The sequence below is a fragment of the Chiloscyllium plagiosum genome, unplaced genomic scaffold (genome assembly GCF_037043375.1).
Source record: "Chiloscyllium plagiosum isolate Xiang-an unplaced genomic scaffold, Cpla_swu_hap1 HiC_scaffold_2, whole genome shotgun sequence".
NCBI classification, from domain to species: domain Eukaryota; kingdom Metazoa; phylum Chordata; class Chondrichthyes; order Orectolobiformes; family Hemiscylliidae; genus Chiloscyllium; species Chiloscyllium plagiosum.
In genome coordinates this window covers 160225310-160240100 of record NW_028270140.1, presented here as the reverse complement: position 1 = coordinate 160240100, position 14791 = coordinate 160225310, and the positions used below count along the sequence as shown (strand labels likewise).

Here is a 14791-nt window from a genome sequence, read left to right as displayed (position 1 = left end):
AGCGTGGTGAGGGGGAACACAGTGACACGGACGGGAGCACGGTGAGCAGGGAACACAGTGACACGGAGGTGAGTGTGGTGAGGGGGAACACAGTGACACGGAGGTGAGTGTGGTGAGCAGGGAACACAGTGACACGGAGGTGAGTGTGGTGAGGGGGAACACAGTGACACGGAGGGGTGCACGGTGAGCAGGGAAAACAGTGACACGGAGGTGAGCATGGTGAGCAGGGAACACAGTGACACGGAGGGGAGCATGGTGAGCAGGGAACACAGTGACACGGAGGGGAGCACGGTGAGCAGGGAACACAGTGACACGGAGGGGAGCATGGTGAGCAGGGAACACAGTGACACGAGGGGAGCACGGTGAGCAGGGAACACAGTGACACGGAGGGGAGCATGGTGAGCAGGGAACACAGTGACACGGAGGGGAGCACAGTGAGCAGGGAACACAGTGACACGGAGGGGAGCATGGTGAGCAGGGAACATAGTGACACGGAGGGGAGCATGGTGAGTAGGGAACACAGTGACACGGAGGGGAGCATGGTGAGCAGGGAACACAGTGACACGGAGGGGAGCGTGGTGAGCAGGGAAAACAGTGACACGGAGGTGAGCGTGGTGAGGGGGAACACAGTGACACGGAGGGGAGCACGGTGAGCAGGGAACACAGTGACACGGAGGTGAGTGTGGTGAGCAGGGAACACAGTGACACGGAGGTGAGCGTGGTGAGCAGGGAACATAGTGACACGGAGGGGAGCACGGTGAGCAGGGAACACAGTGACACGGAGGTGAGTGTGGTGAGCAGGGAACACAGTGACACGGAGGTGAGCGTGGTGAGCAGGGAACATAGTGACACGGAGCCGAGCACGGTGAGCAGGGAAAACAGTGACACGGAGGTGAGTGTGGTGAGGGAGAACACAGTGACACGGAGGTGAGTGTGGTGAGGGGGAACACAGTGACACTGAGGTGAGCGTGGTGAGCAGGGAACACAGTGACACGGAGGTGAGTGTGGTGAGGGGGAACACAGTGACACGGAGGTGAGTGTGGTGAGGGGGAACACAGTGACACGGAGGTGAGTGTGGTGATCGGGGAACACAGTAACACGGAGGTGAGTGTGGTGAGTAGGGAACACAGTGACATGGAGGTGAGTGTGGTGAGGGAGAACACAGTGACACGGAGGTGAGTGTGGTGAGGGGGAACACAGTGACACTGAGGTGAGCGTGGTGAGCAGGGAACACAGTGACACGGAGGTGAGTGTGGTGAGGGGGAACACAGTGACACGGAGGTGAGTGTGGTGAGGGGGAACACAGTGACACGGAGGTGAGTGTGGTGATCGGGGAACACAGTGACACGGAGGTGAGTGTGGTGAGCAGGGAACGCAGTGACACGGAGGTGAGTGTGGTGAGGGGGAACACAGTGACACGGAGGTGAGTGTGGTGAGGGGGAACGCAGTGACACGGAGGTGAGTGTGGTGAGGGGGAACGCAGTGACAGGGAGGTGAGTGTGGTGAGCAGGGAACACAGTGACACGGAGGTGAGTGTGGTGAGGGGGATCACAGTGACACGGAGGTGAGTGTGGTGAGCAGGGAACACAGTGACACGGAGGTGAGTGTGGTGAGGGGGAACGCAGTGACACGGAGGTGAGTGTGGTGAGGGGGAACGCAGTGACACGGAGGTGAGTGTGATGAGCAGGGAACACAGTGACACGGAGGGGAGCGTTGTGAGGGGGAACACAGTGACACGGAGGTGAGTGTGGTGAGGGGGAACACAGTGACACGGAGGGGAGCACGGTGAGCAGGGAACACAGTGACACGGAGGTGAGTGTGGTGAGGGGGAACACAGTGACACGGAGGTGAGTGTGGTGAGGGGGAACACAGTGACACGGAGGTGAGTGTGGTGATCGGGGAACACAGTGACACGGAGGTGAGCGTGGTGAGGGGGAACGCAGTGACACAGAGGTGAGCGTGGTGAGGGGGATCACAGTGACACGGAGGTGAGCGTGGTGAGGGGGATCACAGTGACACGGAGGTGAGCGTGGTGAGCAAGGAATACAGTGACACGGAGGTGAGTGTGGTGAGGGGGAACACAGTGACACGGAGGTGAGTGTGGTGAGGGGGAACACAGTGACACGGAGGTGAGTGTGGTGAGCAGGGAACACAGTGACACGGAGGTGAGTGTGGTGAGTGTGGTGAGTAGGGAACACAGTGACACGGAGGTGAGTGTGGTGAGGGGGAACACAGTGACGCGGAGGTGAGTGTGGTGAGGGGGAACACAGTGACACGGAGGTGAGCGTGGTGAGCAGGGCACACAGTGACACGGAGGTGAGTGTGGTGAGGGGGAACACAGTGACACGGAGGTGAGCGTGGTGAGCAGGGCACACAGTGACACGGAGGTGAGTGTGGTGAGCAGGGAACACAGTGACACGGAGGTGAGTGTGGTGAGGGGGAACACAGTGACACTGAGGTGAGTGTGGTGAGGGGGAACACAGTGACACGGAGGTGAGTGTGGTGAGGGGGAACACAGTGACACTGAGGTGAGTGTGGTGAGGGGGAACACAGTGACACGGAGGTGAGTGTGGTGAGGGGGAACACAGTGACACTGAGGTGAGTGTGGTGAGGGGGAACACAGTGACACGGAGGTGAGTGTGGTGAGGGGGAACACAGTGACACGGAGGTGAGTGTGGTGAGGGGGAACACAGTGACACTGAGGTGAGTGTGGTGAGGGGGAACACAGTGACACGGAGGTGAGTGTGGTGAGGGGGAACACAGTGACACGGAGGTGAGTGTGGTGAGGGGGAACACAGTGATACGGAGGTGAGTGTGGTGAGCAGGGAACACAGTGACACGGAGGTGAGTGTGGTGAGGGGGAACACAGTGACACGGAGGTGAGTGTGGTGAGGGGGAACACAGTGGCACTGAGGTGAGTGTGGTGAGGGGGAACACAGTGACACGGAGGAGAGCGTGGTGAGGGGGAACACAGTGACACGGAGGTGAGCATGGTGAGCAGGGAACACAGTGACACGGAGGTGAGCGTGGTGAGGGGGAACACAGTGACACGGACGGGAGCACGGTGAGCAGGGAACACAGTGACACGGAGGTGAGTGTGGTGAGGGGGAACACAGTGACACGGAGGTGAGTGTGGTGAGCAGGGAACACAGTGACACGGAGGTGAGTGTGGTGAGGGGGAACACAGTGACACGGAGGGGTGCACGGTGAGCAGGGAAAACAGTGACACGGAGGTGAGCATGGTGAGCAGGGAACACAGTGACACGGAGGGGAGCATGGTGAGCAGGGAACACAGTGACACGGAGGGGAGCACGGTGAGCAGGGAACACAGTGACACGGAGGGGAGCATGGTGAGCAGGGAACACAGTGACACGAGGGGAGCACGGTGAGCAGGGAACACAGTGACACGGAGGGGAGCATGGTGAGCAGGGAACACAGTGACACGGAGGGGAGCACAGTGAGCAGGGAACACAGTGACACGGAGGGGAGCATGGTGAGCAGGGAACATAGTGACACGGAGGGGAGCATGGTGAGTAGGGAACACAGTGACACGGAGGGGAGCATGGTGAGCAGGGAACACAGTGACACGGAGGGGAGCGTGGTGAGCAGGGAAAACAGTGACACGGAGGTGAGCGTGGTGAGGGGGAACACAGTGACACGGAGGGGAGCACGGTGAGCAGGGAACACAGTGACACGGAGGTGAGTGTGGTGAGCAGGGAACACAGTGACACGGAGGTGAGCGTGGTGAGCAGGGAACATAGTGACACGGAGGGGAGCACGGTGAGCAGGGAACACAGTGACACGGAGGTGAGTGTGGTGAGCAGGGAACACAGTGACACGGAGGTGAGCGTGGTGAGCAGGGAACATAGTGACACGGAGCCGAGCACGGTGAGCAGGGAAAACAGTGACACGGAGGTGAGTGTGGTGAGGGAGAACACAGTGACACGGAGGTGAGTGTGGTGAGGGGGAACACAGTGACACTGAGGTGAGCGTGGTGAGCAGGGAACACAGTGACACGGAGGTGAGTGTGGTGAGGGGGAACACAGTGACACGGAGGTGAGTGTGGTGAGGGGGAACACAGTGACACGGAGGTGAGTGTGGTGATCGGGGAACACAGTAACACGGAGGTGAGTGTGGTGAGTAGGGAACACAGTGACATGGAGGTGAGTGTGGTGAGGGAGAACACAGTGACACGGAGGTGAGTGTGGTGAGGGGGAACACAGTGACACTGAGGTGAGCGTGGTGAGCAGGGAACACAGTGACACGGAGGTGAGTGTGGTGAGGGGGAACACAGTGACACGGAGGTGAGTGTGGTGAGGGGGAACACAGTGACACGGAGGTGAGTGTGGTGATCGGGGAACACAGTGACACGGAGGTGAGTGTGGTGAGCAGGGAACGCAGTGACACGGAGGTGAGTGTGGTGAGGGGGAACACAGTGACACGGAGGTGAGTGTGGTGAGGGGGAACGCAGTGACACGGAGGTGAGTGTGGTGAGGGGGAACGCAGTGACAGGGAGGTGAGTGTGGTGAGCAGGGAACACAGTGACACGGAGGTGAGTGTGGTGAGGGGGATCACAGTGACACGGAGGTGAGTGTGGTGAGCAGGGAACACAGTGACACGGAGGTGAGTGTGGTGAGGGGGAACGCAGTGACACGGAGGTGAGTGTGGTGAGGGGGAACGCAGTGACACGGAGGTGAGTGTGATGAGCAGGGAACACAGTGACACGGAGGGGAGCGTTGTGAGGGGGAACACAGTGACACGGAGGTGAGTGTGGTGAGGGGGAACACAGTGACACGGAGGGGAGCACGGTGAGCAGGGAACACAGTGACACAGAGGTGAGTGTGGTGAGCAGGGAACACAGTTACACGGAGGTGAGTGTGGTGAGCAGGGAACACAGTGACACGGAGGTGAGTGTGGTGAGGGGGATCACAGTGACACGGAGGTGAGTGTGGTGAGCAGGGAACACAGTGACACGGAGGTGAGTGTGGTGAGGGGGAACGCAGTGACATGGAGGTGAGTGTGGTGAGGGGGAACGCAGTGACACGGAGGTGAGTGTGATGAGCAGGGAACACAGTGACACGGAGGGGAGCGTGGTGAGGGGGAACACAGTGACACGGAGGTGAGTGTGGTGAGGGGGAACACAGTGACACGGAGGGGAGCATGGTGAGCAGGGAACACAGTGACACGGAGGGGAGCATGGTGAGCAGGGAACACAGTGACACGGAGGGGGGCACGGTGAGCAGGGAACACAGTGACACGGTGGGGAGCATGGTGAGCAGGGAACACAGTGACACGGAGGGGAGCACGGTGAGCAGGGAACACAGTGACACGGAGGGGAGCATGGTGAGCAGGGAACACAGTGACACGGAGGGGAGCACGGTGAGCAGGGAACACAGTGACAGGAGGGGAACATGGTGTGTAGGGAACACAGTGACACGGAGGGGAGCATGGTGAGCAGGGAACACAGTGACACGGAGGGGAGCATGGTGAGTAGGGAACACAGTGACACGGAGGGGAGCATGGTGAGCAGGGAACACAGTGACACGGAGGGGAGCATGGTGAGCAGGGAACACAGTGACACGGAGGGGAGCACGGTGAGCAGGGAACACAGTGACACGGTGGGGAGCATGGTGAGCAGGGAACACAGTGACACGGAGGGGAGCACGGTGAGCAGGGAACACAGTGACACGGAGGGGAGCATGGTGAGCAGGGAACACAGTGACACGGAGGGGAGCACGGTGAGCAGGGAACACAGTGACAGGAGGGGAACATGGTGAGCAGGGAACACAGTGACACGGAGGGGAGCATGGTGAGCAGGGAACACAGTGACACGGAGGGGAGCATGGTGAGCAGGGAACACAGTGACACGGAGGGGAGCATGGTGAGCAGGGAACACAGTGACACGGAGGTGAGCGTGGTGAGGGGGAACGCAGTGACACTGAGGTGAGTGTGGTGAGCAGGGAAAACAGTGACACGGAGGTGAGCGTGGTGAGGGGGAACACAGTGACACGGAGGTGAGCGTGGTGAGCAGGGAACACAGTGACACGGAGGGGAGCGTGGTGAGCAGGGAACACAGTGACAGGAGGGGAACATGGTGAGCAGGTAACACAGTGACACGGAGGGGAGCGTGGTGAGCAGGGAACACAGTGACAGGAGGGGAACATGGTGAGCAGGTAACACAGTGACAGGAGGGGAACATGGTGAGCAGGGAACACAGTGACAGGGAGGTGAGTGTGGTGAGGGGGAACACAGTGACAGGAGGGGAACATGGTGAGCAGGGAACACAGTGACACGGAGGGGAGCATGGTAAGTAGGGAACACAGTGACACGGAGGGGAGCATGGTGAGCAGGGAACACAGTGACACGGAGGGGAGCGTGGTGAGCAGGGAACACAGTGACACGGAGGGGAGCGTGGTGAGCAGGGAAAACAGTGACACGGAGGTGAGCGTGGTGAGGGGGAACACAGTGACACGGAGGGGAGCATGGTGAGCAGGGAACACAGTGACACGGAGGTGAGTGTGGTGAGCAGGGAAAACAGTGACACGGAGGTGAGCGTGGTGAGGGGGAACACAGTGACACGGAGGGGAGCGTGGTGAGCAGGGAACACAGTGACACGGAGGTGAGTGTGGTGAGCAGGGAACACAGTGACACGGAGGTGAGTGTGGTGAGCAGGGAACACAGTGACACGGAGGTGAGTGTGGTGAGGGGGTACACAGTGACACGGAGGTGAGTGTGATGAGCAGGGAACACAGTGACATGGAGGTGAGTGTGGTGAGGGGGAACACAGTGACACGGAGGTGAGTGTGGTGAGCAGGGAACACAGTGACACGGAGGTGAGTGTGGTGAGGGGGAACACAGTGACACGGAGGTGAGTGTGGTGAGCAGGGAACACAGTGACACGGAGGTGAGTGTGGTGAGGGGGAACACAGTGACACGGAGGTGAGTGTGGTGAGCAGGGAACACAGTGACACGGAGGGGAGCATGGTGAGTAGGGAACACAGTGACACGGAGGGGAGCATGGTGAGCAGGGAACATAGTGACACGGAGGGGAGCATGGTGAGTAGGGAACACAGTGACACGGAGGGGAGCATGGTGAGCAGGGAACACAGTGACACGGAGGGGAGCGTGGTGAGCAGGGAAAACAGTGACACGGAGGTGAGCGTGGTGAGGGGGAACACAGTGACACGGAGGGGAGCATGGTTAGCAGGGAACACAGTGACACGGAGGGGAGCACGGTGAGCAGGGAACACAGTGACACGGAGGGGAGCACGGTGAGCAGGGAACACAGTGACACGGAGGTGAGTGTGGTGAGCAGGGAACACAGTGACACGGAGGGGAGCACGGTGAGCAGGGAACACAGTGACACGGAGGGGAGCACGGTGAGCAGGGAACACAGTGACACAGAGGGGAGCATGGTGAGCAGGGAACATAGTGACACGGAGGTGAGCGTGGTGAGCAGGGAACATAGTGACACGGAGGGGAGCATGGTGAGTAGGGAACACAGTGACACGGAGGGGAGCATGGTGAGCAGGGAACATAGTGACACGGAGGGGAGCATGGTGAGTAGGGAACACAGTGACACGGAGGGGAGCATGGTGAGCAGGGAACACAGTGACACGGAGGGGAGCGTGGTGAGCAGGGAACACAGTGACACGGAGGGGAGCACGGTGAGGGGGAACACAGTGACACGGAGGGGAGCATGGTTAGCAGGGAACACAGTGACACGGAGGGGAGCACGGTGAGCAGGGAACACAGTGACACGGAGGGGAGCACGGTGAGCAGGGAAAACAGTGACACGGAGGTGAGTGTGGTGAGGGGGAACACAGTGACACGGAGGTGAGTGTGGTGAGGGGGAACACAGTGACACGGAGGTGAGTGTGGTGATCGGGGAACACAGTGACACGGAGGTGAGTGTGGTGAGGGGGAACACAGTGACACGGAGGTGAGTGTGGTGATCGGGGAACACAGTGACACGGAGGTGAGTGTGGTGAGGGGGAACACAGTGACACGGAGGTGAGTGTGGTGATCGGGGAACACAGTGACACGGTGGTGAGTGTGGTGAGGGGGAACACAGTGACACGGAGGTGAGTGTGGTGAGCAGGGAACATAGTGACACGGAGGTGAGCGTGGTGAGCAGGGAACATAGTGACACGGAGGGGAGCATGGTGAGTAGGGAACACAGTGACACGGAGGGGAGCATGGTGAGCAGGGAACATAGTGACACGGAGGTGAGCGTGGTGAGCAGGGAACATAGTGACACGGAGGGGAGCATGGTGAGTAGGGAACACAGTGACACGGAGGGGAGCATGGTGAGCAGGGAACATAGTGACACGGAGGGGAGCATGGTGAGTAGGGAACACAGTGACACGGAGGGGAGCATGGTGAGCAGGGAACACAGTGACACGGAGGGGAGCGTGGTGAGCAGGGAACACAGTGACACGGAGGGGAGCACGGTGAGGGGGAACACAGTGACACGGAGGGGAGCATGGTTAGCAGGGAACACAGTGACACGGAGGGGAGCACGGTGAGCAGGGAACACAGTGACACGGAGGGGAGCACGGTGAGCAGGGAAAACAGTGACACGGAGGTGAGTGTGGTGAGGGGGAACACAGTGACACGGAGGTGAGCGTGGTGAGGGGGAACACAGTGACACTGAGGTGAGCGTGGTGAGCAGGGAACACAGTGACACGGAGGTGAGTGTGGTGAGGGGGAACACAGTGACACGGAGGTGAGTGTGGTGAGGGGGAACACAGTGACACGGAGGTGAGTGTGGTGATCGGGGAACACAGTGACACGGAGGTGAGTGTGGTGAGGGGGAACACAGTGACACGGAGGTGAGTGTGGTGAGCAGGGAACGCAGTGACACGGAGGTGAGTGTGGTGAGGGGGAACACAGTGACACGGATGTGAGTGTGGTGATCTGGGAATACAGTGACACGGAGGTGAGTGTGGTGAGCAGGGAACACAGTGACACGGAGGTGAGTGTGGTGAGGGGGAACACAGTGACACGGAGGTGAGTGTGGTGAGGGGGAACGCAGTGACAGGGAGGTGAGTGTGGTGAGCAGGGAACACAGTGACACGGAGGTGAGTGTGGTGAGGGGGATCACAGTGACACGGAGGTGAGTGTGGTGAGCAGGGAACACAGTGACACGGAGGTGAGTGTGGTGAGGGGGAACGCAGTGACACGGAGGTGAGTGTGGTGAGGGGGAACGCAGTGACACGGAGGTGAGTGTGATGAGCAGGGAACACAGTGACACGGAGGGGAGCGTGGTGAGGGGGAACACAGTGACACGGAGGTGAGTGTGGTGAGGGGGAACACAGTGACACGGAGGGGAGCACGGTGAGCAGGGAACACAGTGACACAGAGGTGAGTGTGGTGAGCAGGGAACACAGTTACACGGAGGGGAGCGTGGTGAGCAGGGAACACAGTGACACGGAGGTGAGTGTGGTGAGGGGGATCACAGTGACACGGAGGTGAGTGTGGTGAGCAGGGAACACAGTGACACGGAGGTGAGTGTGGTGAGCAGGGAACACAGTGACACGGAGGGGAGCATGGTGAGCAGGGAACACAGTGACACGGAGGGGGGCACGGTGAGCAGGGAACACAGTGACACGGTGGGGAGCATGGTGAGCAGGGAACACAGTGACACGGAGGGGAGCACGGTGAGCAGGGAACACAGTGACACGGAGGGGAGCATGGTGAGCAGGGAACACAGTGACACGGAGGGGAGCACGGTGAGCAGGGAACACAGTGACAGGAGGGGAACATGGTGAGCAGGGAACACAGTGACACGGAGGGGAGCATGGTGAGCAGGGAACATAGTGACACGGAGGGGAGCACGGTGAGCAGGGAACACAGTGACACGGAGGGGAGCATGGTGAGTAGGGAACACAGTGACACGGAGGGGAGCATGGTGAGCAGGGAACACAGTGACACGGAGGGGAGCATGGTGAGCAGGGAACACAGTGACACGGAGGGGAGCACGGTGAGCAGGGAACACAGTGACACGGTGGGGAGCATGGTGAGCAGGGAACACAGTGACACGGAGGGGAGCACGGTGAGCAGGGAACACAGTGACACGGAGGGGAGCATGGTGAGCAGGGAACACAGTGACACGGAGGGGAGCACGGTGAGCAGGGAACACAGTGACAGGAGGGGAACATGGTGAGCAGGGAACACAGTGACACGGAGGGGAGCATGGTGAGCAGGGAACACAGTGACACGGAGGGGAGCATGGTGAGTAGGGAACACAGTGACACGGAGGTGAGTGTGGTGAGGGGGAACACAGTGACACGGAGGTGAGTGTGGTGAGCAGGGAAAACAGTGACACGGAGGTGAGCGTGGTGAGGGGGAACACAGTGACACGGAGGGGAGCATGGTGAGCAGGGAACACAGTGACACGGAGGGGAGCGTGGTGAGCAGGGAACACAGTGACAGGAGGGGAACATGGTGAGCAGGGAACACAGTGACACGGAGGGGAGCATGGTAAGTAGGGAACACAGTGACACGGAGGGGAGCATGGTGAGGGGGAACACAGTGACACGGAGGGGAGCATGGTGAGCAGGGAAAACAGTGACACGGAGGGGAGCATGGTGAGCAGGGAACACAGTGACACGGAGGGGAGCATGGTGAGCAGGGAACACAGTGACACGGAGGTGAGTGTGGTGAGCAGGGAACACAGTGACATGGAGGCGAGTGTGGTGAGCAGGGAACACAGTGACACGGAGGTGAGTGTGGTGAGGGGGTACACAGTGACACGGAGGTGAGTGTGATGAGCAGGGAACACAGTGACATGGAGGTGAGTGTGGTGAGGGGGAACACAGTGACACGGAGGTGAGTGTGGTGAGCAGGGAACACAGTGACACGGAGGTGAGTGTGGTGAGTAGGGAACACAGTGACACGGAGGTGAGTGTGGTGAGCAGGGAACACAGTGACACGGAGGTGAGTGTGGTGAGGGGGAACACAGTGACACGGAGGTGAGTGTGGTGAGCAGGGAACACAGTGACACGGAGGTGAGTGTGGTGAGCAGGGAACACAGTGACACGGAGGTGAGTGTGGTGAGGGTGGTGAGCAGGGAACACAGTGACACGGAGATGAGTGTGGTGAGGGGGAACACAGTGACACGGAGGTGAGTGTGGTGAGGGGGAACACAGTGACACGGAGGTGAGTGTGGTGAGTAGGGAACACAGTGACACGGAGGTGAGTGTGGTGAGCAGGGAACACAGTGACACGGAGGTGAGTGTGGTGAGAGGGAACACAGTGACACGGAGGTGAGTGTGGTGAGCAGGGAACACAGTGACACGGAGATGAGTGTGGTGAGGGGGAACACAGTGACACTGAGGTGAGTGTGGTGAGCAGGGAACACAGTGACACGGAGGTGAGTGTGGTGAGCAGGGAACACAGTGACACGGAGGTGAGTGTGGTGAGGGGGAACACAGTGACACGGAGGTGAGCGTGGTGAGCAGGGAACACAGTGACACGGAGGTGAGTGTGGTGAGGGGGAACACAGTGACACGGAGGTGAGCGTGGTGAACAGGGAACACAGTGACACGGAGGTGAGTGTGGTGAGCAGGGAACGCAGTGACACGGAGGTGAGTGTTGTGATTGGGGAACGCAGTGACACGGAGGTGAGTGTTGTGATTGGGGAACGCAGTGACACGGAGGTGAGTGTAGTGATTGGGGAACGCAGTGACATGGAGGTGAGCATGGTGAGCAGGGAGCACTGTGATGCAGAGTGCCACCGGGTCTGAATTACTGATTAATCTCACCAATATATGGTCACTGTCCTTGTTTCTTGTTCCTGCCTCGCTCGCACTGGAACTCCAGGCTTTCGGATTCTTGTGTCGGATGTGTACATCCCTGGCACAGGCAGCATTTGATTCCCATAGTTTAGTTCCATTGGTTGGTTTGTGTCACTCAGTCATTTGAGAGGGCACTTAAGAGAATAAACCACATTGTTGTTTGTCTGAATTCACAGGTAGGCAAAATGGGGAACCGGAATAGGTTTCTTCCTGAATGGACATAAATGAACCCGATGGGGTTTTATGACAATGTTACATGGTGACCTGCATTAGCACAGCCTCAGAGTGAAGGGCTGACCCCTGAGAATGAAGGTGTGGAGGAATGCCTTCAGCCAATGCCTGGGGAATCTGTGGATCTCATTGCCGTAGAGAGCTATGGAGGGCAAGTCATTGTGTGTACTTAAGACAGAGATAGGTGGATTCTTGATGAGTGAGAGATCAAGGGTTATGGCGAGAAGATGGGACAAGGAGCTGGAGAAACATAGCAGACAGGATTGGCTGGTGAAGCCGACTCACTCAGCCCAATGGTCTCATCCTGCTCTTCTGTGTTATGGTCATATTAGACTAGCTTTCTCATTTCCACATTTCCTTCCAATCACATTTGAACCAATCCTCGAGGCATTAGCCGTAGCCTTGGGATATCTAGTCCAATGACATGACCAACCATAACCACCTCCCCTGTCGAGAGTGTTCGTGATGAGCATTACCAGAAGAACATGAGATTCCAGTGAATGCACCCTGATGAGGCTTGTATAACTATTAACAATTTGCAGTGTTGCAGTGCAAGTGTGGCAGTGCTTATGTTTCTTAAAAATCGCACTGATTCCCCCAAGCTGAGGCCATCAGAGCTGACAGAGTTTCTGGAAGTCAGGAGACATGGGAAAGAGTAGACTGCAATTGAAAGCTAAGGGTTTGGGTTCTAACAGTGGCAGATTGCAGCGAGGACAATAATCAGTCAGACTGGATGACATCTGTAGAAATCCCCAGTGTATGCTATGTACTCTTGCTTATACACAGTTTCTTATCTGGATTAATATTTATGCAGTTATGGAATTAATTCTCAATCTCTTCCATCTTCAGAGCACTGCACAGGATTCTGGATTATACGCAGAGAAAGCTGCTCGGCACAAATTGTCAGACATCATTCAGCGGCAGCTCCTGCTATTCAGGGCTGCTCGCTGCTCACTCCCAGCAGCACACTGGTACATCAACAAACTCCGATATGCTCAAAAGGTCATGAATAAGGTAAATCCGAATAGCTAGAGGCACTCCCAACAAGAGACGAGCAGTTCCTGCCTCATCTGTGTCTCCCTCAGGCCTTTGAAAGGGAAAAATAGTCAGCAGTCCAATTGAATACAAAATGAGCTTGAAGTAGGAGACAGAGGGTAATGGTGGAGGGTGGATTTTCAGCCTGGGGGCCTGCCACCAGCAGTGTTCCACAGGGATCGGTACTAGATCCATTGTGGTTTGTGATTGAAATGACTGATTTGGATGAGAATATTGGAGGCATGTTTAATAAGTTTGCAGATGTCACCAATATTCGTGGTATAGTGGACAGCGAAGAAGGTTATCTAAGATTAACAGGCGGCACAGTGGCACAGTGGTTAGCACTGCTGCCTCACAGCGCCAGAGACCCGGGTTCAATTCCCGCCTCAGGCGACTGACTGTGTGGAGTTTGCACGTTCTCCCTGTGTCTGCGTGGGTTTCCTCCGGGTGCTCCGGTTTCCTCCCACAGTCCAAAGATGTGCAGGTCAGGTGAATTGGCCATGCTAAATTGCCCGTAGTGTTAGGTAAGGGGTAGATGTAGGGGTATGGGTGGGTTGCGTTTCGGCGGGGCGGTGTGGACTTGTTGGGCCGAAGGGCCTGTTTCCACACTGTAAGTAATCTAATCTAATCTAATCTAATCTAATCTAATTAAAAAGAGATCTTGATCAGTTGGGTCAATGGGCTGAGAAATGGCAGATGGAGTTTAATCCTGACCATGAATTCAAGGTATTGCATTTTGGTAAAAAAAACAAGGGCAGGACTAATGGCAGGGCCCTGGGGAACGTCGTAGAAAAGACAGGTGCAACGATTCAGGTACATAGTTCTTTGAAATTTGAATCACATGTAGACAGGGTGGTTAAGAAGGCATTTGACGTGCTTGCCTTCCTTGCTGAGACCTTTGAGAATAGGAGTTAGGACATCATGTTGAGGTTGTACAGGATGTAGGTGAGGTAAAAACAAGGCTTGCAGATGCTGGAAACCAGAGTCTAGATTAGGGTGTGCTGGAAAAGCACAGCAGGTCAGGCAGCATCTGAGGAGCAAGAAAATCGACGTTTCGGGCAAAAGCCCTTCATCAGGAATAGAGGCAGGAAGTCTCCAGGGTGGAGAGATAAATGAGAGGAAGGTGGGGGTGGGGCAAAAGTAGCATGGAGTACAATAGGTGAGTGGGGGTGGGGATGGGGGTGATAGGTCAGAGAGGAGGGTGGAGTGGATAGGTGAGAAGGGAGACTGGCAGGTCGGACAGGTCATGAGGGTGGTGCTGAGCTGGAAGGTTGGAGCTGGGGTGAGGTGGGTGAAGGGGAAATGAGGAAACTGATGAAGTCCACATTGATGCCCTGGGGTTGAAGTGTTCCGAGGTGGAAGATGAGGCGTTCTTCCTCCAGGCGTCGGGTGGTGAGGGAGCGGCGGTGAAGGAGGCCCAGGACCCGGCAGAGTGGGAGGGGGAGTTGAAATGTTGGGCCACAGGGCGGTGTGGTCGATTGGTGCGGGTGTCCCAGAGATGGTCCCAGAAGCGCTCTGCGAGGAGGCGCCCAGTCTCCCCAACGTAGAGGAGACCGCATCGGGAGCAACGGATACAATAAATGATATTGGTGGATGTGCAGGTAAAACTTTGATGGATGTGGAAGGCTCCTTTGGGGCCTTGGATGGAGGTAAGGGAGGAGTTGTGGGTGCAGGTTTTGCAATTTCTGCGGTGGTAGGGGAAGGTGGCAGGATGGGAGGGTGGG

At 57.7% G+C, this 14791-nt stretch overlaps 1 protein-coding gene across 2 annotated transcripts in view; it reads left to right on the top strand.

Moving 5' to 3' along the window:
* cplane1 (ciliogenesis and planar polarity effector 1) overlaps positions 1-14791 on the top strand; it is an 885738-nt gene that overhangs the window by 685161 nt on the left and 185786 nt on the right. For both annotated transcript variants that reach the window (XM_087975286.1, XM_087975281.1), the window contains exon 19: positions 12882-13046. In XM_087975286.1, coding sequence (XP_087831412.1) covers positions 12882-13046 — 165 coding nt within the window. The remainder of the gene's footprint in view (positions 1-12881; positions 13047-14791) is intronic.